Source organism: Monodelphis domestica, chromosome 3 (genome assembly GCF_027887165.1).
Source record: "Monodelphis domestica isolate mMonDom1 chromosome 3, mMonDom1.pri, whole genome shotgun sequence".
NCBI lineage: Eukaryota > Metazoa > Chordata > Mammalia > Didelphimorphia > Didelphidae > Monodelphis > Monodelphis domestica.
In genome coordinates, this window is record NC_077229.1 from 102,194,335 (window position 1) to 102,217,429 (window position 23,095).

The 23,095-nt window shown below is 41.3% G+C and overlaps 1 protein-coding gene across 4 annotated transcripts in view; it reads right to left on the reverse strand.

The window, feature by feature from the left end:
* Positions 1 to 23,095, reverse strand: part of OPLAH (5-oxoprolinase, ATP-hydrolysing) — a 48,826-nt gene that overhangs the window by 8,720 nt on the left and 17,011 nt on the right. For all 4 annotated transcript variants that reach the window (XM_007488728.3, XM_056822870.1, XM_007488730.2 and 1 more), the window contains 8 exons: positions 21,931 to 21,998; positions 21,283 to 21,548; positions 20,414 to 20,526; positions 15,331 to 15,501; positions 14,960 to 15,097; positions 14,730 to 14,868; positions 13,650 to 13,762; positions 13,224 to 13,375 (listed from right to left, as the gene is read on the reverse strand). In XM_007488728.3, coding sequence (XP_007488790.1) covers positions 13,224 to 13,375; positions 13,650 to 13,762; positions 14,730 to 14,868; positions 14,960 to 15,097; positions 15,331 to 15,501; positions 20,414 to 20,526; positions 21,283 to 21,548; positions 21,931 to 21,998 — 1,160 coding nt within the window. The remainder of the gene's footprint in view (positions 1 to 13,223; positions 13,376 to 13,649; positions 13,763 to 14,729; positions 14,869 to 14,959; positions 15,098 to 15,330; positions 15,502 to 20,413; positions 20,527 to 21,282; positions 21,549 to 21,930; positions 21,999 to 23,095) is intronic.

Genomic DNA, 23,095 nt, shown 5'->3' on the forward strand with positions numbered 1-23,095 from the left:
ATACTTAATATCAATTTTAAGACAGAAGGTAAGAATTTTTAAAAGAAAAGATAAAATAAGATTGAGGCCAGAATTTCAACAACAGAGTAACACTGGTTTGTAGCAGAAGTAGCATAAAGCTAGAGACAAATGACTTCTTTTGCAGCAGAGAAGCTGGGCAGGTGTGACATATTGAGAGCCCGAAGGCGTCAATCTGCCTTGCAAAAAGAGTCCACAGTACCATGAAGACAAGAAATAGGAGAAACCAAATTTTAAACAAGAGTAGTTTGAGACTCTGGAGTTTTGTAACTTCTTTGAGAGACAGGCACACAGAAAGGCCAAGAGTTACAGAGAGAGGGCCACCACTCCCAACAGCTCCAGGCTATGGGCCTAATAAAGCAAAAAAGAGCCTTGGAAACCCTTGGGTCTAGGGATCAGACTGAGAGTGATGTCTCACCCTTTCTAGATAAGATAATTCCTTCACTTGATATCTTTCCCCTTCACTAACCCAATCTTTTGTCATGGTTTCAAGCCTCTTCATCACACTGATTATCTTCCTCGGGAGATACCCTAACTTGTCAATGTCCCTTCTACACTGTAGCATCCACAACGTCACCTAATCCTGACCAGTTTGAAAGACAGTAGCACAATTGCTCTTGTTCCTTCTAGACGCTACACTTTTATTAACTCAGGTCAGGCAAACAGGTATTCAAGTACATGTTGTGGAAATGAATGTAATCTAACCACTTCCTTAAAAAATTCTCATTTTTAGAAGAGGCTTTAGACTGACTGACTAATTGCAGGCCTAAGTCTCACTTTTACCTGCTTCCTATAATTTCTTGATTTTTAGTTCTGTGTTTCTGAACTTAGTTCAGAATTCAACTGGTCTGTAATGGGTTAAGTTTAGAAATTCAGCTCTCTCACTAACCATAGATATTTTCCTAAACAAGGAATGTCTTCTGGCCTTGGGGAAATATGTGAGACAGAAAAGAAGGGCTTGGCATCTTTGGCCACCAATCTATCTTTCAAGGACATCTGTTTTGTTATCTGAAAGTGTGGGCTGCTACCTGGTGCCTGGATTCCAACAAGATCTTCTTAGTCCCCAGGGAAAAGAAGGGGCACATTGCTAGCCCCAATCACCAAACTTTCTAACCAATCACATCATTTTGTGCTTGATTACATGACGCCATTCACTGTACCCTGGGCTTTGTGTGCTTCCCTCTCTCCTACTCCCTTTTGGGATTTTTGTTTTAAAAGCCCCAACACAATAAATGGATTTTAGGCACTCTTGTATGACAGTACCTGAAGTGTCCCAGTATGCACATCCCCTGGTCCTGTCCAATTAAAGATACAATTTATAGACTAACTCCCCTGTTTTATTTATTATTTTACAGATAGAAAATATATACATGAGTTCATTTGGGGCCTTTACTCTTCTTGGATGAAATTAATTGAAAACCAGGGTCCTATCTCTAAAAAGCCTTCTGTTGACCTTTCCATTTCCTCAAGCTATGGCTGCCTCCACTTTTCCTAATTCCTTGAAATCTGACTTCTGAAGACTCAACTGAAACTGCTTTTTCCAAGATTACCATTTCTTAATTATTCAATCCAATGGTCTATTCCCAGTCCTCATCCCTCCAGACCCTGCTGGAGCTTTTGACCATACTGACCACCCTTTTCTCCTTGAGTTTTTGTTACAGAGAAGTCTTCATGCCTATCTGACTACCCCTTCCTCTCCTCTGCTGGATCATCATCCCTGTCTTTCCCCCATGTGTGGCTGTACCCCAATCCTTTCTCCTGGGCCCTCTTCTCTCCTGATGTTATCTCTCAGGGATCTCAGCTTACAATTAACTCATCTTTCCCCCCAAACTCTCCCCTCTTCTAATTTCTCTATTACTATCAAAGGTACTACTATCTTTCCAGTCACACAGGTACACAAACTAAGTCATTCAATTCTTCACTTCTCTTTCTTCAGATCAGGTTTCCAGTGTTCTGAAAATATCCGAGAGGCAATACAGCTTTCCTATGTTTGCACATTCACCCAGGTCTTGGCAATTTTTCCAGTTCTTGAACCCAGAATGTAGAAAGCACTCCCTGGAGTAATAGCACCTGACTGGGCTGAGCTCAAGTCAAATACCATCTGTTGGATTGTTGCCTCAAGCACCTATTTAAAGCACACTCCATAATCCAAATCCAAATCCAAAGGAGGCAGGTTCCTCAGTTCTAATAGAAAACAGGGCACCTACCCCCAAACCCAGGCACATTTCTAGAAATTAAAAGCAGAGGAGTTGTACAAAAGAGGCTATAACTGCCACACAGAGAAGGCCAATTCCTGAGTCTTTTTGCATTCTGAAATTAGGTCTAATATGCTAACAAACCAACTGAGACTATGATTCATAGAATCACATCATGAGAATCCTTTCAACCTGGGACCAAGACAGCATTTCTTTTTATTTGTTTGTTTTAATTTATTTATTTACCATGCAAAAGATATTTCCATATTGTTCATTTTTGTAAATGAATAATTATTTAAAACCCAAACCCCAAAATAAAAACTCTAAACTAAAGTGGAAAATCATAGGCTTTGATCTGTATTCTGACTCCAACAGTTCTTTCTCAGGAAATGGATATCATTCATCATAAATCACCCAGATTGACCTAAATCATTGTATTGCTGGGAGTAACTAAGCAAGACAGCATTTCTTAATCAATTCATCCTCTGTCACATTTCTTCCATCCATCCCTTTTCTCCACTTAATGCAGAAGCTGCTCTAATTTAAACTTTCTCACCTCTAGCTTGAGATTCTGTAATAGCCTCCTAATTGGTCTCTCTATACCTCAAGTCTCTTCTCCAATGTATTCTCCATATACCTGCTTAACTAATATTCCTAATTAATCAAAAATTAAAATAAATAGAGATAAAAAGGAAAAAATAAACTAATATTCCTAAAATAAGGGTTTGGTCATGTCAGTCTTCTGCTCAAGAAGCTTCATTGATTCCCTATTACCTCTGGGATTAAAAAAAATTAACTTTTCTGCTTTATTATCCAGTTTCATCCTATCTTTCCAGAAGTATTTCACATGACCCTGATGTTCTCTACCCTCCAGCCAAACTGGTCTAATTACTGTTCCCTGAAAAGTATTCTTTCTCTCGCATTCATACTTTTAACTAAGATGTGCACCATGCCTAGAATGACCTCCTTTCTCAGTTCTAACTCTTGGAACCCCTCACACTCCCTTCAAGGTCCATCCAGCTTAAAGCTACCTTCTACACGAGGCCTTGGTCTCCTCTCCCCAATTGTTAGTGGTCTCCCTATTATTTATTTTGTGTCTAATTGATATTGACTAGGGTCCAACTTGGGTTGTTTCCCTCTAATAAAATGTATGTTTCTTAAGACCAAAGACTGTTTTCTCTATATCTCTGTATCCCCAACATTGACTTACACATGGTCAATACTTAATGAATGCTTGGTAAATACAAAGTGTGAGAACAAGTCAGGCTGAAATTAAATAAATGGGTTTCATTCTTTTTTTTTATAACATTATTTTATTTGGTCATTTCCAAGCATTATTCATTGGAGACAGATAATTTTCTCCCCCCTCCCCCCACCTATCCCATAGCCGACGCGCTGGATTCCACTGGGAATCACAAGTGTTCTTGATTCGAACTAAATGGGTTTCATTCTAAGGACATCTGAAAACTTCATAGGAAAAAAGAAGAATAGTCTAGGGCAGCTGAGCAGTAGCTGACCATGCCCAACCTTGGCTTGGGTTATTCTACCCTAGTTGGCTGTCAGGGATCTCAAACCTGTCCACCAGAATCCTATCTTCTGTTATTTTAGCCCAAGATGTCTTCTAAATCTTAACTATGGGGGAAAGGGACATGGAGGAGAAGAGGAGAGGGGAAGCAGTCAAGAAAGGCTGATTCTACCTCTGCAATACAATATAGCACCTGCTTTTCTCCCAAAATTGCCACCACCTTGATGCAGGACCTTCTCATCTCACACCTGAACTCATTGAGGTTTCCCTACTTTGAGTTCCTCCCTATACTAGTCCATCCTCCAAACAGTTATCAAAAGGATTTGATAAAAGTGCATCATGTCATTCCCCTATACAATAAACTCCAACGTCACCTTCCTGATGCCTCCAAGATCAAATATAAAATCCTTTGTTTGGTGTTCAGAGTCCTTTTTAACCTGTTCCCTGCCTCCTTTTCCAGTCTTATTGACTTCCATGAACAGTCCTGTGACTCTAGTCTCCTTGCTATGTGTCTTGAACAAGAGACTATCTCTTGGTTCCAGGCATTTTCACTGGCTGTCCCCATGCCTGACATGCTCTCTCTCCCTGATTGCTTCCTTCTGACTTTCCCAGCTTCTTTCAAATCACACCTAAAATTCCAGCTGATATTTCTTAATCTAAGTGCCTTCCCTCTGTCATTATTTCCAACTCATCCTATAAATGGTTGTTTATATGTGGTCTCCTTCATTAGACTGAGTTCCTTGAGAATGGGGATTTTTTTTGTATCCCTAGCACTTTAACACAGTGCCTGGCACACAGGGGGGAATTAATAAATGCTTCTTGACTTGACTTGAATTCAAGACACAGAATCAAAGAATCAGCAAGTTGGAAGAGACCCCACAGAACTATCCTGGTCAACTTATACCTGACTAAGAATCCCTTCCTCTGAATACCTTTCACTTGCTTGAAGTCTTCTAGTCAAGGGGGGACCACATCCTACCTCCTAAGATGCATCATTTTATCTGAGGATAACTTAGTGGCAAAGATTTTTCTGTACCCAAACCTTTAGAACTCCAGTTCTTCCCTCTGGGGTCAAGCAGGAAAAAATCTAATCCATCTTCTTCGAGACAAGCTGTCACTTATTTGAATATCACTATCATGACCTCTCTGAGTCTCTTATCCAAGTGAAACATCCTAAATTCCTTCAAATAATCCTCATCTAATATCAAGAGGGCCTTCATCATTATGGTTATCTTCCTCCCGAGACTGTCCAGTTTATCAATTTCCTTCCTAAAATGGAACTTGAACATAATATTCTAAATGTGTTATAACCTTAGAAAAGTTATAGCAAGTCTATCCCTTCCCTTTTTCTGTACACAGTCTCATAATACTAAGATCACTTCGTTTTTTTCATCTACTTGTCATACTGTTAACTCATTCTTATTGAGTCAACAGTTCAGGAAAATCACCAGACCATTTTTAAATGAACCACTATCTAGCCATAGCTCCCCCATCTTATATTTATAAAATTTATTTTTTTAATTCAAGTGCAAGACTTTATATTTAACTTTATAAATTTCATCTCATTATCTTCAGTCCAAAATTCTAACTAGTTAAGAACTTTTCAGATAGTGTGTCATCCTATCCCTGTTATTTTTCTGTCTTCTGTAAATCTGACAAACATACCTACAAATTAGACAAATATATCATCTATGTATATGCCCATACCATTGATAAAAATTACTTTTAGTTAATTAATAAAACAGCACAGGGCTGAGCACAAATGCCTGAGAACTTCTATTGGAGACCTCTTTCCAAGCTGACATCAACCCATGAATAACTACATTTTGTATCCAACCCTTTAACTAAATACAAATCTACCTGATTGTAATATGAAAAGTCCATATCTCCCCAGGTTTTATACATGAACAATATGAAAAATTTTGTGAACTGCTTTGCCAAAATCTAGGTGAACTATCTCTACAGAATTCCCCTGATCTACACAAATAGTAACATGGTCAGAAAAGAAAATGAAGTTAGTCTGACATGATCTTTTTCTTGATGAAGTCATGATCATTCACTATGATTACTGCTTCCTTCTCTAGATATCCATTAACCATCCCTTTAATAATTACATCCTAAAAATTTCCCAGGAACCTAAGCCAAGCTCACTAGCCTAGAATTTATAGAGTCCAAATTCTTCCCATTTTGGAAACCAGAATTAACATTAGCCCATCTCCTCTCCCATTTTCCACAATTATTTTAATATAACTGAGAGTGAGTGGCTTAGCAATCATATCTGGGAGTTCTTTCAGTACCTTAGGATGTAGTTCATCTGGGGCTGGTGACTTGAACTCTTGGTATCAACTCCCTATTAGCCATTTGGGTTCTGTCCTTTCCAGTCCAAAGATCATTCTCCTTAGCAGGGAAAACAGAAGTAATATAAGAGTGGAACAGCTTGGCCTTCTTATCATCATCATTCATGATCATGTCTAGCAAAATAGGTGTACCCTTGCATTGGTATATTTCAATGACTATGTTTCCATTGCTATATTTAAATTTCAATATTTATTTCCTTTTGTTTTAAAATTCCCAGAATGCTTTTGTTCTTTTTGTTCTTTCAGATATGAGATATCTGAAGTCACATGTACTATTCCCATATTGCTTCCTCTTGAGGATGACTTGAAGCCTAATCTATTATGGTTTTTTCTATGTAATATGTATTATCCCTAGGATTCAGCTTTACAAATTCACCAGAGAATGTTCCTCCCTCCCACTGGAAAAGTTAGATGGCACAGAAGATAAAGCACCAAGACTGTAGTTAAGGAAGATCCAATTTCAAATCTGGCTTCAGATACTAGCTACATGACCCTAGGCAAGTCACTTAGTTTCTATCTGCCTCAGTTTCTTCAACTGTAAAATGGAAATAATAGCACATGGTTCTAGTATCATAAGCCATGGTCCAATATATTGAGTCCTGTTCTCTGAACACTCTAAGTGATCCACTGTCCTTCTTTCCCAATCTATCATCTTCACTTGGAAGAAATAAGGAAACATCTACTTCCCTATACCACCACTAAGTCCTTTGATTTTCTAGCCAGGACTTCAATCATTTTCCCTACCTGAGACTCAATTTTCTCATTTTTAAAAATGAGACTAATACTTGTATGTTAGCACAGTGCCTGGCACATAGTAAGCATTAAAGAAATACTTTATCCTACCTACCTGTCTTGTGTTATACACCTCAAAAGACTTTTTAGAGTTTAGCTAAGTGGCACCATAGAGTTGGTAATCCCATTTCAAATACTAGTTGTGTGACCCTGGGAAAGTCACTTAAATGTTTTATCTCAGCTTCCTCATCTATAAACTGGAGATAAAAATAATATTGAACCTCCAAGATTGTTGTGAGGAATATTTATTGTATAAATTTCTTTATTTGTAAATATGTGCATTTCTTGTTCAATGTTGTATTGAATATTTGGGTGATATCTGTAAAGCACTTTACAAACTTTAAGATGCTATATAAATGCTATTATTATTAGAAAATGCTTTGTGAACTATAAAATACTTTATAAATGGGAATGTCTATCAGAAGAACTCATTCCAGATTTTCCTGCCTAAATCATTTATTTCCATAAACACAAGGGTTGGTCAGTGAATTTCGCAAAAGTATCTTAGCTGGTTCTGTGAAGCCTTGGATTCATGTTCATGAAAGCAAAAACACTTCCTGATTTGTCATGTCATGCCTGTACACAGTCACCTCTGGAGAGTCATTCATCCCCACAGATGAACTGTGTGAGCAAAAAAAATCTCAGGAAAATGCTAACAGCACTCAAGTATGTTTTGAGTATTGGCCAAGATTCATCTTTAATGGGCAGAGTTTTACCTCTGTGTTGAAATGCAAAGTTTCTCTTTTCAGAGTTCCATTATTCTATTCACCTAATACCTCTTAATGCTAGCCTTAGTGCCCCCTCTACCCTCTGCAAACTCTTTTCTTCTTAGATTTCTCCCAAGATATTTTTCCCTAATTCTGCTTAGGAACTTTTCATTCTTTCTAGAAAGCCAGAGGATAGTGTTGTACCTCAAGCCATTTCATCTTCGTTTGACCAAATATGAATGGAGCTATTTTGAAAAACAATTTGAAATTAACAGAAGAAAAGGTATTTAGCCCAGAGCCAAAGTTCTACAGCTTCTAAAGACCAGTTCCCATCTTTGGGAGCATTTCACAAATTACTCTTCAGCTCATGCCACAACCCAGGGTTTTCCCTTAAGAGTATAGGAATATAGTTCATGTTTAGGTCTCAACCAAAAAAGATTAGTAAGTTCTTGTATTCCTTGCAAGCCTTCAAGTTAACCATACATCAAATACAGCACATGTGACTATGGAGACAGGAGTAACTGAAGCATAGCCCCTGGAGTAGTGGAGCAACAACTGAGGAGATCTAGGACAAAAGGAGGAAAGCTGGGAGAGAAGAATAGTAAGTAGTTCCTGGATATTGCTATGTTCTCGGACCAAGATTTCCTCACTGAGGTGAGAAGTTTCTGGTCTCATCAAATACAGCACTATTCTACTAGAGCTAAAACCCAAACAGAAAAGACTTATCATCAAGTCTATACAAAGCCAAGACAATTCTGTTTCCCTCTATCGTGAGTCCGGTGATTCTCCTATAAGAGAAAAGCACATTACAGAGAAGCACTCCTTTTTATCCTGGTGAATCCAGCCTCCCCCAAGAAAATAGAAAGTCTTCTATTCTTAGAAAAGTTGGAAGGAAGGGAAACAACAAATTGGGAAAAAATCTTCATAGAAACCTCTGACAAAGGTTTAATTACTCATATTTATAATGAGCTAAATCAATTGTACAAAAAATCAAGCCATTCTCCAATTGATAAATGGGCAAGGGACATGGATAGGCAGTTCTCAGATAAAGAAATCAAAACTATTAACAAGCACATGAAGAAGTGTTCTAAATCTCTTATAATCAGAGAGATGCAAATCAAAACAACTCTGAGGTATCACCTCACACCTAGCAGATTGGCTAACATAACAGCAAAGGAAAGTAATGAATGCTGGAGGGGATGTGGCAAAGTAGGGACATTAATTCATTGCTGGTGGAGCTGTGAATTGATCCAACCATTCTGGAGGGCAATTTGGAACTATGCCCAAAGGGCGACAAAAGAATATCTACCCTTTGATCCAGCCATAGCACTGCTGGGTCTGTACCCCAAAGAGATAATGGACAAAAAGACTTGTACAAAAATATTCGTAGCTGCGCTCTTTGTGGTGGCCCAAAACTGGAAAACGAGGGGATGCCCATCAATTGGGGAATGGCTGAACAAACTGTGGTATATGTTGGTGATGGAATACTATTGTGCTCAAAGGAATAATAAAGTGGAGAAGTTCCATGGAGACTGGAACAACCTCCAGGAAGTGATGCAGAGCGAGAGGAGCAGAACCAGGAGAACATTGTACACAGAGACTAATACACTGTGGTATAATCGAACGTAATGGACTTCTCCATTAGTGGCGGTGTAATGTCCCTGAACAATTTGCAGGGATCCAGGAGAAAAAAACACCATTCATAAGCAAAGGATAAACTATGGGAGTGGAAACACCGAGGAAAAGCAACTGCCTGAATACAGAGGTTGAGGGGACATGACAGAGGACAGACTCTAAATGAACACTCTAGTGCAAATACTATCAACAAAGCAATGGGTTCAAATCAAGAAAACATCTAATGCCCAGTGGACTTACACGTCGGCTATGGGGGGTGGGGGGGAGGAAAAGAAAATGATCTTTAACGAATAATGCTTGGAAATGATCAAATAAAATATATTAAAAAAAAAAAAAGAAAAGTTGGAAGGGAAGGAGAGAAGAAGGAAGGGATTTATTAAGCACCGGCTCTGCACCAGTCATTAAACTGAGTACTTTACACGTATCTCATTTGATCCTCACAATAACCCTAGGAAATGGGTTCTATTTTGTGAATGAGGAAATGGAGTTAGATATAGATTAAATGACTCACCCAGGTTCACACAGGTGGTAGGTGTATGAGGCCAGATTTAAACTCAGGTCTTTCTGATTCTGGGCCCCACGTTTTATTACTGCATCATCTAACTGAGACCACTAAAGAGTTGATCCCTCTGGTTACAACATGCAATACAAAATACTGACACAGAGTATATGTGATCTACTTTTGTTTCTCTACACTGTGGACCTGAATACCTCTTAGTTCTTTTTTTTTTTTATAAAAACCCTTACCTTCCATCTTAGAATCACTGTTGTGTATTGGTTCTAGGGCAGAAGAGCGGTAAAGGCTGAGCAATGGGTGTTAAGTGACTTGCCTGGGGTCACACAGCTAGGATGTGTCTGAGGCCAGATTTGAACCCAGGACCTCTCATCTCTGGGACTGGCTTTCAATCCACTGAACCACCCAGCTGTCCCCAATACCTCTTAGTTCTGACTCCTGTTTAGACTCAAAGTTCCTCCAACTGGTCAGCCTAGTCCAGAAACTCCTCACTTTGGTGAGGAAATCTTGGTCCAAGAACGTGGTAATATTCAGGAACTACCATTCTTCTCTCCCAGCATTCCTCCTTTTGTCCTGGATCTCCTCAATTGTTGCTCCACTCTTCCAAGGGGCTTTGTTCCTGCTACTGTCAATCTCCATAGTCACAAGATTCTTCTTCTGGGGCCACCTGTTTTCTTGGGGAGTTCTCTGTAGCCTGTAATCACTTCATAAATGCTCCTTGACTTGATCTGTAGTCTCTTCTCATCTATAAGCTTCTCCACCCTTATTCTTTCTGCTCTGTATCAGTCAATCGTCCAAAATATGTGGTCACTATGCCAAAGAGTATCCAAGGCAAAAGCACTCATTCACACGCCTCAGTCAGCCAGAACAAAGTCTGAAATGTGCTGCCAAAGAGGATGTTTACATCTTTGGTAGCAAGACTTCTTTGAAGACAGAACAGAGATCTTATCCTTTAACCTTCTTACCCCTGACCAGATTCCTCCTGACAGTTAACATCTATAGTTATAAAATCCTCCCGTACCTTTTCAACCCAAGAATCATCTTCCTGGGTTTCTATCCTAAGGAATTTAGGAACAAAAGAATGCACTCCTGCACACACACGGAATATTCATAGCAGTACTACCAGTAGTTTTTTTTTCCATTGTTTTTTCATTGCCAGTCAAAACTGAAACACACCAGATGCTGAGTGACTGGGAAACAAATGGTGGAGTGAGGATGTAATGGAACATTAATGTATCATGAGGAAAGATAAATATGAGAGACAAAAAGAAATATGGGAAAATGTGGATGCAGAGAGGCAAGCTGCATAGGACAAAACCAAAAGAATAATATACTATACACAATTACTACCACCACCTAAATGAAGACAGCTTTAAAAAGTCACAAATTCAATTTAAAAAATGGAGAACCTCAGTACTGACTTATAAAACGCATAACTAACTACCCAAGGGCAAGGCGGAACATTTTTTTTCCAATTCCAAATTCTTTCCCTCCCTCCAACCCCTCCATGTCCCATAGAGAAAGCAATGCAATACCCATTGTATATGTATAGTCATAAAAAACATATGGGGGGGGCAGGAAAAATAAAGTGGAAACAATTATGCTTCAATCTACGTTCAGAGTTCACTGCTTTTTTTCTCCAGAGATGATAACATTTTTTTTATTATGAATCCTATGGAATTGTCATAGATCATTATATTGATCAGAGTTACTAAGTCTTTCATAGCTGATGATTGTTAGAATATTGCTGTCCAATTCTTTGACACCACAAAAAGAGCTGCCATATTAACATTTTTGTACATTAATGGAATTGACGATTTTGGACCGCCCAGATTCAGTTTTAGGGAACTTCCCATAAATCACTCTGGCTCATCTTCCTGCCTAGGGTTTCTTATGGAATTCCCAAAATTGACTCACTTTGCCCCTGCCCCAGTATAACTCTCCTGGGAATGATGGAAGATCGGCTATGTCTCCATCCCTACAGACCTGGGTTAAAAGATAATGCTTCCATACAAGCCCATAAGCTAACTATATCAGATTCAGGGTTTCTTTTATTTCCTCCCACAACATTTTAAAAAACAAAATTCAAAGGAAACTATAAAGAGTTAAAACACCCCTCCTTTTTCCAATGAGTTCTCTCTCTTCTCCTCTCCCATTCCCACCTTCAGGATCTATACAATTTTCTAGATTCAAAGCATTTATCATGTAACTGAAACTTCTTTGGAAGGAAATGCACTTAAGACCAACAGATGACCCTTTATCCACTGGTGAGCTCCACCATGCCCTAGGGACATATTTAGCCCTCCAGACTTCTAATGCTCCTCTAATGTAAGGTTAAGGGCTCTCTCAGAAGGGAATTTTGTATTTGGAATTGCTTCTCACCTTCTGGGGACCTTTTCTAATGTCCCCTGATAAGCTATATAGTCTTTCTCACTAATGGTGCTCCCTAAGCTTTGGAAGCAACCCCAAAGAACAATTTGCATTTGGGTTGCTGGAGAGACAACTGTCTGTGGCTGAGGATGTACAGGTTTCATCCAACCCTTACCCTAACCCTTCAAAGGCCATTATCTATCCTCTGTAAACTTCTATCTCCAAAAGACCTCACTGCAAACTTTAAGAGGCCCTAGGCCAAAGGTGGGACTCATATCTACCCCCTGACAACCTCATATTCTCAATAAAATGTTAGTGGTCCAAGCCAAAAGGTACTCTCCACAACCCATTAAACAGACATCAGCAATGTTCTCAGTGAGGTCATTGAATTTGTACAAGGAGTTATCTTCAGTATATTTCTAGTTGCACCCTCTATACCAAATTGTTTTAAGGAATTACATATTGTGGAAGATAAATTTCTTTTTTTTTTTAAACCCTTACCTTCTGTCTTAGAATCAATACTATGTATTGGTTCCAAGGCAGAAGAGTGATAAGGGGTAGGCAATGGGGGTTAAGTAACTTGCCCAGCTGGGGTCATATAGCTAGGCCAGATTGAATTCTAGGACCTCCTATCTATGGGCCTAGCTCTCAATTCACTGAGCCACCCAGCTGCCCCTAATAAACTTCTTTATCAATAATTTGTTTAGCTTCTAAGAAGTTATTGTGATCCTAATTTAGCCTCGCGCTCCCCACTACTTGCCATAATTCTATGAAATATTAGCAATTTACAAACAGTTCCTTGCTCCTTTAATGCACATACACACACAATTCCCAAGAAAAACTCCCAGCAGAGACGACCCCATAGTCAATGCTCACAAGAATGCCCCGTCATCTCCCTTATATCCATGGAGAAATGAAAAATGCTAGAAAACATCTTAGTATGGAAGTCTAAGAGTATCAAGAGACTAAGAGGTTAAGGTCACAAGACACGAAAGGTTTAGGGAAAAAGGGCCTGGGGGGAGGTGGGGAAGGGTACAACAAGTAGCCATCCGTAGACTAGGTGAGAGAGATGAGGGAGAATGGAAGTTTGAACGAGATACAGTCACTCACCAGCGATGCTCATGAAACGATGGGAGAAGATAGACAGTTGGATGGGGTCGAGACGGGAGCTGACAGAAGTAAGGGACTGTGCTCCCACAGTGATTCGGATATCGCCTGTTTTGGTCACCTCAGCATGGCATCCTGGTTCCACCAAGATTGTACTGAGAAAAGAAAGGAAGCTTACTCTTACAGTCTCTGAAGAGTTCTGACCTAACCCTTCAGGAGGAGCCCTCCCCCAGAAAATATATCAATCGGAGGCTCAAGGCCTCCCAAATTGCTTCTGGTTGCGACTAACATGGACGCATTGTCACCTTCCATCCTCACCTCCACCCGTGTTTTTGTGACCCTCTAGACACCCGATCCATCTTCCTCTACCCCTGCACGCTCCTCCGCTTCACCCTATTCCTGTAACTCCCACCACAACATCCCCCTGACCTGTTGCTGTCAATGATGAGACATGGTCCTGGGAGTTGGTGTCCCTGGTTCAGCTCTCCCAGTTGGTACACAGGAGTTTTCTGGTACCCTCCTTCAAAGTAGCACTGGGTGACCTGGGAAAAGGCACAGGGTGAAGGCCCTGTCAAAGCCCCACTCTGGACAAGGAGAGAGGAATATGGGCTCCTTCCATAGCTTAGAGGAAAAGGATTCTCTAGCCTGAAACCCCGTGCTGTCCAAAATAACCTTGGGGTAAGAGGTAAGGCATCATCATAGAATCCAAGTGTTAGAAGTGACCTCAGACTCGTAACCATGGGAAAATATTCTAAATTAATTAATTAAATAAAGTTTTCCAATAAATAAATGAATGAAGAAATGAAGAAATAAAAAAAGAAGTGACCTCAGAGATGATCTAGAATGACCTAAACTTGAACGACTATATCACTAAAAAGCAGTGGCCTCTGCTTAAGGGCCTTCTGTGAAGAATTCACTCCTCCCAAGGCAGCTCTTTTCTCTAGCACAGTGCTAATGATTAGGAAGCCCTTCCTTATACTGAGATGAAACCTGGCCCAGAATCATGTTCCTGTGAGAGCAACACTGAGATTCCACATGGAATTTGCCATCTATCAGATAGCAGAAGCCCTTGGCCTTCACACCTGAGAAACTCTGAGGCCCCTGGACCTTGGGTCAGTTTTCAGCATCCATATATTCAGGGTGGTAGTAATATCAAATAAAAATGGGAACCACTAAACTGTACACAAGGATCTCTGCAGGCCCTTAATTTTAAAATGCAATATTCCCTGTATTTTACTTAATTAAATATTTCCTAATTACATTTTCATCTGATTTGAGCCATAATCTGGGCCTGTACCCACGGGCCACAGGTTGGACCTGCCAATGTAGAGAACCTCACCACTGGCATGTGGGGAACAAGGAGGTATCTTCTTGTATTCAGGGAATAGTTCTTTAGAAAGTCATTGCATCTACCAACTGAGAGTTGCTGTTAAGGAAAATGCTTTGTCCTTTTTAAAGTGCTATAGAAATGTGATGACCCCTGAGTTTGGAAGCTTGGTGGAATCTTACCAAGTCAACACGAGGAGGTTCATTCTGGGCCTGGACAGGGTGGTCCAGCTTCAGGCCGCTGAGGCCCATCCCTCGTACCCGCACATCATCCACAAGGACTGGCCGCTCCGGGATGATGAAGCCAAACTCTTCTTGATACCTATATCCCACCCAAGAGGGAAATTAGTCAAGGAAGCCCCTGAGGAGGGCACCCCACTCCCCCATCCCCTTACAGGCTAGGACTCCAATACCTCTCTGTGAAGGCTGTCCCAAAGTCCCCTTCTTGGGAAGAATAAGGAGTGGGAGGGTGCCGACGGGCAGAAACCATGAGAGCACAGTCTGTTCTTTGGTATCGAAGGTGCAAAAACTTCTCAGTTTGGATCTGGGATCTGGGATGAAAGGGAAGGGAAGTGTGAGAGAGGCTGAATGGGTAAGGGGCTGACAGAGAATGTCATTGCTGACTGTGACCACCCTCCTCCCTGTCTCTTAGACCTGGTCCTCCTTTTAGATTTTCCTCACAGGGCCCGTTTGCCCATTTCCCAGCCCAGTGTGGACAGCAGCCACCTTCCATCAGCCCTCATTAGCTGGGGCAACCCTGGACCCCACACCCGTGCCCTGATACCTGGGGAAGCCCTGGGCCTGCAGGGCCTCCACACATTGCTTCTCCAGGAACCTGAGACGTTGGTCAATCTGCGGGAAGTTTTCAGGGATGTAGAACAGGGAACAAGGCTCTTGAGCCTCATGTACAACATCTGCCAGGGCCAGCCCCAGTGCTGAGAGTAGCCCGCTGTGCCTGGGGAGGGGAGTAGGTGTATGTAGGGAGGAGTCACCCCACCTCAACCCTACAGATCCACCTAGGACACATATACTAAAAGCAGAAAACCAATTGGATTGGTAAGTCTTAGAAAAAGCAGTAACTTTGTCCTCTTCAAAATGGGATGGGAAATTCATGGCAGGGGGAAGCCAAAGCAAAAGGGCTGATGTGATGGTGGAAGAATGCCTCCCCTACAATGCCTTCTGTCAGTCCCTTCAGCCTTCCTGAGTTCCTCTTCTTCCTCCTTTCCTACCTAAGAACCCCTCCTGGGTGAAACCAGACTCTGCGACCTAGCCAGGTAAAGCGGATGAGAAATCTTCCAAAGATGTTTAAAAAAGCACTCTGCTCTTTATTATTTCCAGCAGATAAGATGCAGGTGGCAACAAATGGACCAAACTTAGATTGAGGTGAGGTTGGGTAGAGTGTGGTAAATAGAAGAGCAGATACGGTCCAAAGGCTCCTCCAGCCAGATCTAGAATCTGGATAGGCTCCAAAACTATTAATTAGGTAATTTTTCTAGTTTATGAACTGACCAATTTAGGAAACTAGACTGCTTTGAGACAGCATGGTACAAAAGACGAAGATTGGACTTGGTGCCAGAAAACCTGGTCCAGATGTTTACTAGCTATATGGAGATGAAAAGGTCACAAACTCTGAACCTTTGTTTTCTAAAATTACTTTATTTTGTGGCTTGTTTGTTTTTTGATCTTTTGATAAGTTTTTTAGTGTGGAAGGTATTCCCTAGGGTTAGGTGAGAAATTCCCTATACAAGGTCTTCCTGATTAGCAACCACTAAGAGCCCTGTTCTAGTATTGATGACATGTCTCCTTAACAAAGGATGAAATCCAGAGGCAGCTGGGAGCTCAGATAGAGCCAGGCCTAGAGATGGGAAGTCCTGGGTTCAGATCTGTCCTCAGATACTTCCTAGCTGTGTGACTCTGGGCAGGTTACTTGTCCGACCACTGCCTAGCCCTTACCACTCTTCTACCTTGGAACCAATATACAATATGGATTCTAAGATTAAGGATTATTTTTAAATAAATAAATAAAGACCATGTGAAAGTAGTAATTCAGATACTTCACTAAAATAGCAATGAGAGGTCAACCAGGCATGATAAGCCAGAACTTCACTGTCTAAGTTAAACCAGTGATACCTGACAGGGTAATTTACACCTTGTCAAATAGTTTAACTTTGTCAAGGAAATCTCAACCTTATCTAAGGGAAGTTGGCCTGTTATTTCCTGTCACCTTTATCTGATCATAATTTTTTGTTATTCCACCTCTCTTTCTGTTCTGCAATTCCAAACCTAGTTCTCATCCACACCAGGATCTCAAGTTCCCTCACCCTTCAGTTTTTTTCTCAGGCCATCATCCCATACACTCTTTTCCTTTCCTCATCTTGACTTCTTGGTGAACCATTTCAACTATTCACTATCCTCTTGAGTTCCCTCCCTTTTAAAAATTTTAGCTTTATCTTTTTACTAATTACATGTACCTTCCCTGCCTTTTTATTTTATCAGAGATCTTGCCTGGCTAAACCCCAACCTTGGATTTCTCCAACCCTTTGCTGTCTTCATTCCTCCTATATGTGCTACTCAACAAAGATGGAGAGAATCACAAAGTATGCTACCTGGGTTCACTACAAACTTTGTTATATAATCTAAACTGGGCTCTCACTGCAGCAGGACAATCTTTTTACACATCCCTCTCCCACTTACCACAGCAACTCTATCAAACTTTTTCATCCTTCTCAAATCTCCCCTGGCTCCTCCTCTTACCACCCTTCTCAACAGAGAACTTTGAGGCCATTTGCCATAAACTTTGTCTTCTCCTATCTGCCCCTATTTCCACCTACATCTTATATAAAGAAGTAGCCCTTCTTAACAAAGCAAACCTCTCTACATGCACAATTAACTTCTCTAGAAAATTATCCCTGCTATCATCCCCACTCTTCCATTTATCTTCAATCTATCTGTTTACTCACTGCTTTTCTTTTTTTTTTTTTAATATATTTTATTTGATCATTTCCAAGCATTATTCGTTAAAGACATAGATCATTTTCTTTTCCTCCCCCCCACCCCCCATAGCCGACGCGTAAGTCCACTGGGCATTAGATGTTTTCTTGATTTGAACCCATTGCTTTGTTGATAGTATTTGCATTAGAGTGTTCATTTAAAGTCTATCCTCTGTCATGTCCCCTCAACCTCTGTATTCAGGCAGTTGCTTTTTCTCAGTGTTTCCACTCCCATAGTTTATCCTTTGCTTATGAATGGTGTTTTTTTTCTCCTGGATCCCTGAAAGTTGTTCAGGGACATTACACCGCCCCTAATGGAGAAGTCCATTACGTTCGATTATACCACAGTGTATTAGTCTCTGTGTACAATGTTCTCCTGGTTCTGCTCCTCTCGCTCTGCATCACTTCCTGGAGGTTGTTCCAGTCTCCATGGAACTTCTCCACTTTATTATTCCTTTGAGCACAATAGTATTCCATCACCAACATATACCACAGTTTGTTCAGCCATTCCCCAATTGATGGGCATCCCCTCGTTTTCCAGTTTTGGGCCACCACAAAGAGCGCAGCTATGAATATTTTTGTACAAGTCTTTGTGTCCATTATCTCTTTGGGGTACAGACCCAGCAGTACTCACTGCTTTTCTACCACTTCCAAACATGCCCATGTTTCCCCCATCCTCAAAAAAAGAAACCCTTCATTTGATCTATGTATTCCTACTAGTCATCATCCTATATTTCTACTCACTTTCATGGCTAAACTCCTAGAGAAGGCTGTCTACAATGGGTGTCTCCATTACTTTCCTCGAACTCTTAACTCTGTTGTCTAGCTTCAGAACACATCATTCTACTGACATTGCTCTGAGAATCACCAATGATCTCCTAATTGCCAAATCTAGTGGCCATTTCTCAATCCTCATCCTTCTTGCCCTCCCTACAACTTTTGCTTTGATGCTATCAATTACCTTCTTTTCTTCTCTAGCCTTCCTTGACACTACTCTCTTCTGGTTCTGTCTCTCTACTCATCATGGCTCTTTCTCAAGTCTCTTTTGCTGGATCTCCATTTCTGCAAACTAGACGTAAGTGCTGGGTTCTCTTCTCCCTCTACTATTTCACTTGGTGATCCCATCAGATCCCATGGATCCAATTATTAGAGCTATGTAACCAGTCTTAAACTCTCTTCAGATCTTCAGTCTCATCTCTTCAACTGTCTATTGGTCATTTCAGAAGGATTTACCTTGATTATTTTCAACTCAACATGTCCATGGCAGAACTTATCTTTCCTCTGCACCCTTTGCTCTTTGTAGCTTTTCTATTACTGTTGAAGGTACCACAATCTTCCCAATTCTTCACAATCTACCACAATCAAAACTTCACTCTCTATCACCCTTATAGCTATTCTTTTGCTAAGTTCTGTTGATCATATCTTTGCAATATCTCTTGTATGGACCTCCTTCTCTTCTGACTGCCACCACCCATCCTGGTGTAGGTCCTTATCATCCCAGTCAACTGGTTATCCTCCATTCTTCAAGACTCTTTGGTTAGACTGACCTACCAAAGTGCAGTTCTGACCATGCCACTCCCTATTCTGTCAATTCTAATTGTTTCCTATCACTTCCAGAATCAACTATAAAATCCTCTCTTTGATTTTTAAGCCTTTCACATGCCAGTCCCCTTTCTATCTTTCCGATCTTTTTACACTCTATTGTCACCCCTATCCCTTTACTCTGCAATGTAATAACATTGACCTCTTTGCTATTTCTTGAGCAGAACGCCATATCTCCTGAATCTGGGCATTTTCACCAGCTGTCCCCCATGCTTAGAATTCTCTCTTCATCTCCACCTCCTGACTTCATTCAAGTCTCAGCTACAGTCCCATCTTTGATGAGGTTTTCTCAGCATTCCTTAATCTCAGAACCTTCACTCTGAGATTATCTCCAAATCATCCTGTTCGTGTATTGTTTGTATGTATTTGTTGGCATGTTGTCTTTCCCGTGAGGCTGTGAACTCCTTGAGAGCATACAGGGATTAGTTTTGCTTTGTATGACCACTAAGCACTTAGGACAATGCCTGGAATATAGTAGCCACATTCATAAATAATAATTAATAAAGTTAATACGCTATTAACTAGCTCTTCCTCCCCAGCCACCATGGGATGGGTGTAGGAGGTAAAAATAAAGAGATGTTTCTCATGTATTTATAAAAGAAGGCTGAACATTTGACCAAGCATGAAAAAACACAGGATAGAGAGATTTCTAGAAGGCATGTAGCTAAAGAGAGAGGAGGGAAATGTGTCTTATAGAACTTATAGAGAACTAACAAGCTAATCAGTGCACCCTGCAACACATTCTCTATGATGCTTCTGGATATCTGGATTTCAGACCTCTTATTCCCACTCCCCTCCCTGTCAGGAATAAATTGTCAGATGACACATGTAAAACCCAGTGGAACTGCTCGTTGGCTATGGGAGGGGGGTGGCAGGAGGGGAGGGAAAGAACATGAATCATGTAACCATGGAAAAATATTCTAAATCAATTAACTAAATAAAAATTTTCAAATTAAAAAAAGTTAGATGAGTTAAGGGCTAGAGTTTCTGTTTACTGAAGGAAGTATTCCTTGGTGAGCAGAAGCAGGATCGGATGAGGAAGAGGATGGGCTGGAGGATGGGAGAGATCATTCCCTGGGAGTTACTGGTAAGGGGAGACCCTTGCTGAAATCAGCAGGGAAGAGGTACACCCCATACAAGCTGACCTGGCATTAGTACCTTGGCAAACTGGCCACAACTCAGAGAACAGCTGCTATGCCCAGGTATGTACTGGAGAGAAAGCAGGCACAGAGGCATATAACCCAGCCACCCAGCCCCGCACACCCCAACAGGTACCTGTGTATGTGGACAGTGTCCATGCCCAAGGAACGTGCAATGGCACAGGCATGCTGTCCCCCTGCACCCCCGAAGCATGCCAGTACATGGACTGATGGGTCATGACCTCGAGCCTGTGGAACAGAGTGGGGAGCAGTTAACAGGGGTCCAAAGTCCATCCTCCAGGTCCTCCCTTCCCGGGATACCAGGCCCTTACTCCCTCCCCAGTCTCAGCACTACAATCTTTCCCTACACTAGCCTGGAAGCAAAGACATCCTATTTCCTCTCTCCTGGAAGGGGTTCTGAGATTTTTCTTGAGTGCCAGGAAAATAACCACAGTTTGGAGCTAGATTGGGGTTGGGAGGGTGGAAGGGGAGACTAGACAAAGCAAGCAAATAATGATTTGGAAAGGATGATCTGCTAGTATCCATGGATATGGATATCCATCAACCAACATCTAGGGCATATCAGTCACTGTGATGGCTAGTTGGGTGACCAAAAAGTGTAGCTGATCAGAGGTTGGAGCAATGGCCCAGGTAGAAATAGTCAGTGGTCCTGTGGTTGTTCAGTAGCCAGAGAAGATGGCCAGAGGCATGACTGTCACTCAGAAACTGAAAATCATAGTCAGCCTCCTGACACAGAATTGATGAAATCAGGGTTAAATATGAGGTGTACTTTTTGGACATGGTCAATGTAAGAATTTGTTTTGCTTGACTATATTTGTAAAAATAGTTTTCTTCTATCTTTCTCCCAACAGAAAGAGGTAGGCGGTAGAAAAAAATAAATTGTTAGAAATAAAATTTAGTTTTTGAAAAAGAAGCCAGTAACTTAGTATCTGTTTGTCAGTGAATGATCACAGTGGTGAGACAGCATCTGGGGAATGTTCATACCTGGGTAAGAGCACGAATGGGCCGGCACATGGCCTCATTGGCCACTCGTATAAAACCCATGGCCACTTCTTCAGGAATCATGACATCACCCCCATAGGATCCTTGAGCCATAAAGGTTTTGACCTCAGCTGTCACAGCATCTAGGGCCTTCTTGGAAGCCTCTATGGAGAGTGGCTGGTCCTCATTAGGACCAAAGATGCAAGGAAAGGAAGAGGGAAGCAGGCGACCCAGGACCAAGTTGGCATCAGTTACTGTCAATGGTCCCCCTGTAAGGAGGAAGATAAGACAATGATACATGTAAAACTCAGTGGAATTGTGTGTCAGCTACAGGAGCAGGGTGGGGAGGGAAAGAACATGAATCTTGTAACCATGGAAAAATATTCTAAATTAATTAATTGTTTCCAAATTTAAAAACAAAAAAAGGAGGAAGACAAGAGAATAGTGGGACTTGTTGATGAGAGCAAGGAAGAAAAGGCAACTTCCCAGGAGGAGGAAGGATGGAGATTTGGAAGAGGAATAAAAGACAGGATAAGGAAGAGTACTAGGGAGGAGGGAAGGCTAGGAATATTTACACCCACCCATTCGGAAAGCATCTGAGTTGGTATTCAAGTTGGATAAGCTGGAGTCAGGGTCATGGTCTTTACTGACCTTTTCTATAGCAAGCAGGACCAGGATGAGCACCAGCTGACTCAGGACCCACCACAAATAGGCCAGATCTGAAAAAAAGGGCATATGAATGAGGCCTGGAACTTAAGGAAGGAATCAGGGTTTGGCATGACATGAAGGGCCAGTGCAGAGAAGGCAATGATATCAAGGGTTTCCTTTGAAGGTTATTTCATCTCATTTCACCACCCTCCCTAGGTCACTGTTGCTGTCATGTACCACTCTCTAGGACATTCTCCCCCACACCACATCTATCTCATCGACCTCAAGAGTCTTGGCCTTATAGTCTTCCTCTCTGTCTTGGGCCTTGCCATCATCCTCAAAAGCTTCAATATTGACAGTGAAGACTCTTCTTCAAACCTCCTGGCTTCCCCATTCATCAACTCAGTTCCCAGAACCTCCATCTCCACCCAAAGAAGTAGTCACATCTCAGACCTTATTATCTCCCCCCAACTATAGGCAGTGACTAGAGGGCTCATCTTGTAATCAGGAAAATGGAGTTGAATCTTGCCTCAGCTACTTGACCCTGAGCAAGTCACTTCATCTTTTTGTGCCTAAGTTAGTAGTAGTAGTAGTAGTAGTCTCTTGGTAACCGAGGATGACTATTGTCTTTGTGTGTTTTTGTGCACAAAGACACTTGTGTGCATGAAGATTTAAGTGGAAAAGTCGATGCACAGAGACAGTCCCTAAGTTATTCTGTCTGTAAAATGGGGATAATAGTAGCACCTTCCTCAAAGGGTTATAGAGCAGATCAAATGAGATAATGTATGAAGAGTGCTTTGCAGACGTTAAAGTACCATACAAATGCTATCTGGCTAAACTACTCTTTACCTAAGATTCAGAACTCTGAAATTCCCTTCTCTGCTAACAATCTCCTTTCTTCCAAACAACCTCCTGAGCTGGCTCTTCTCCCAGTCTGTCTCCTCCCTTCTAGTTTTACTTCCATCTCTTCTCAATCTTGACTCTCAGTCAATCTTTTACTCTCCTTCCACTGTCCTCTGCTCTGTGAATCCCTGGCCCCAAGTCACACTCCCCTCTGGAGCTATTCCAAGCCTTTTCCTCTCTTCTCCAGCCTCCAAATTGATGCCCACATCCCCACCACCCCCAAGTAGAAGAGCTTACCCCCTGCATCAGAGAGAAAAGGAGCAAT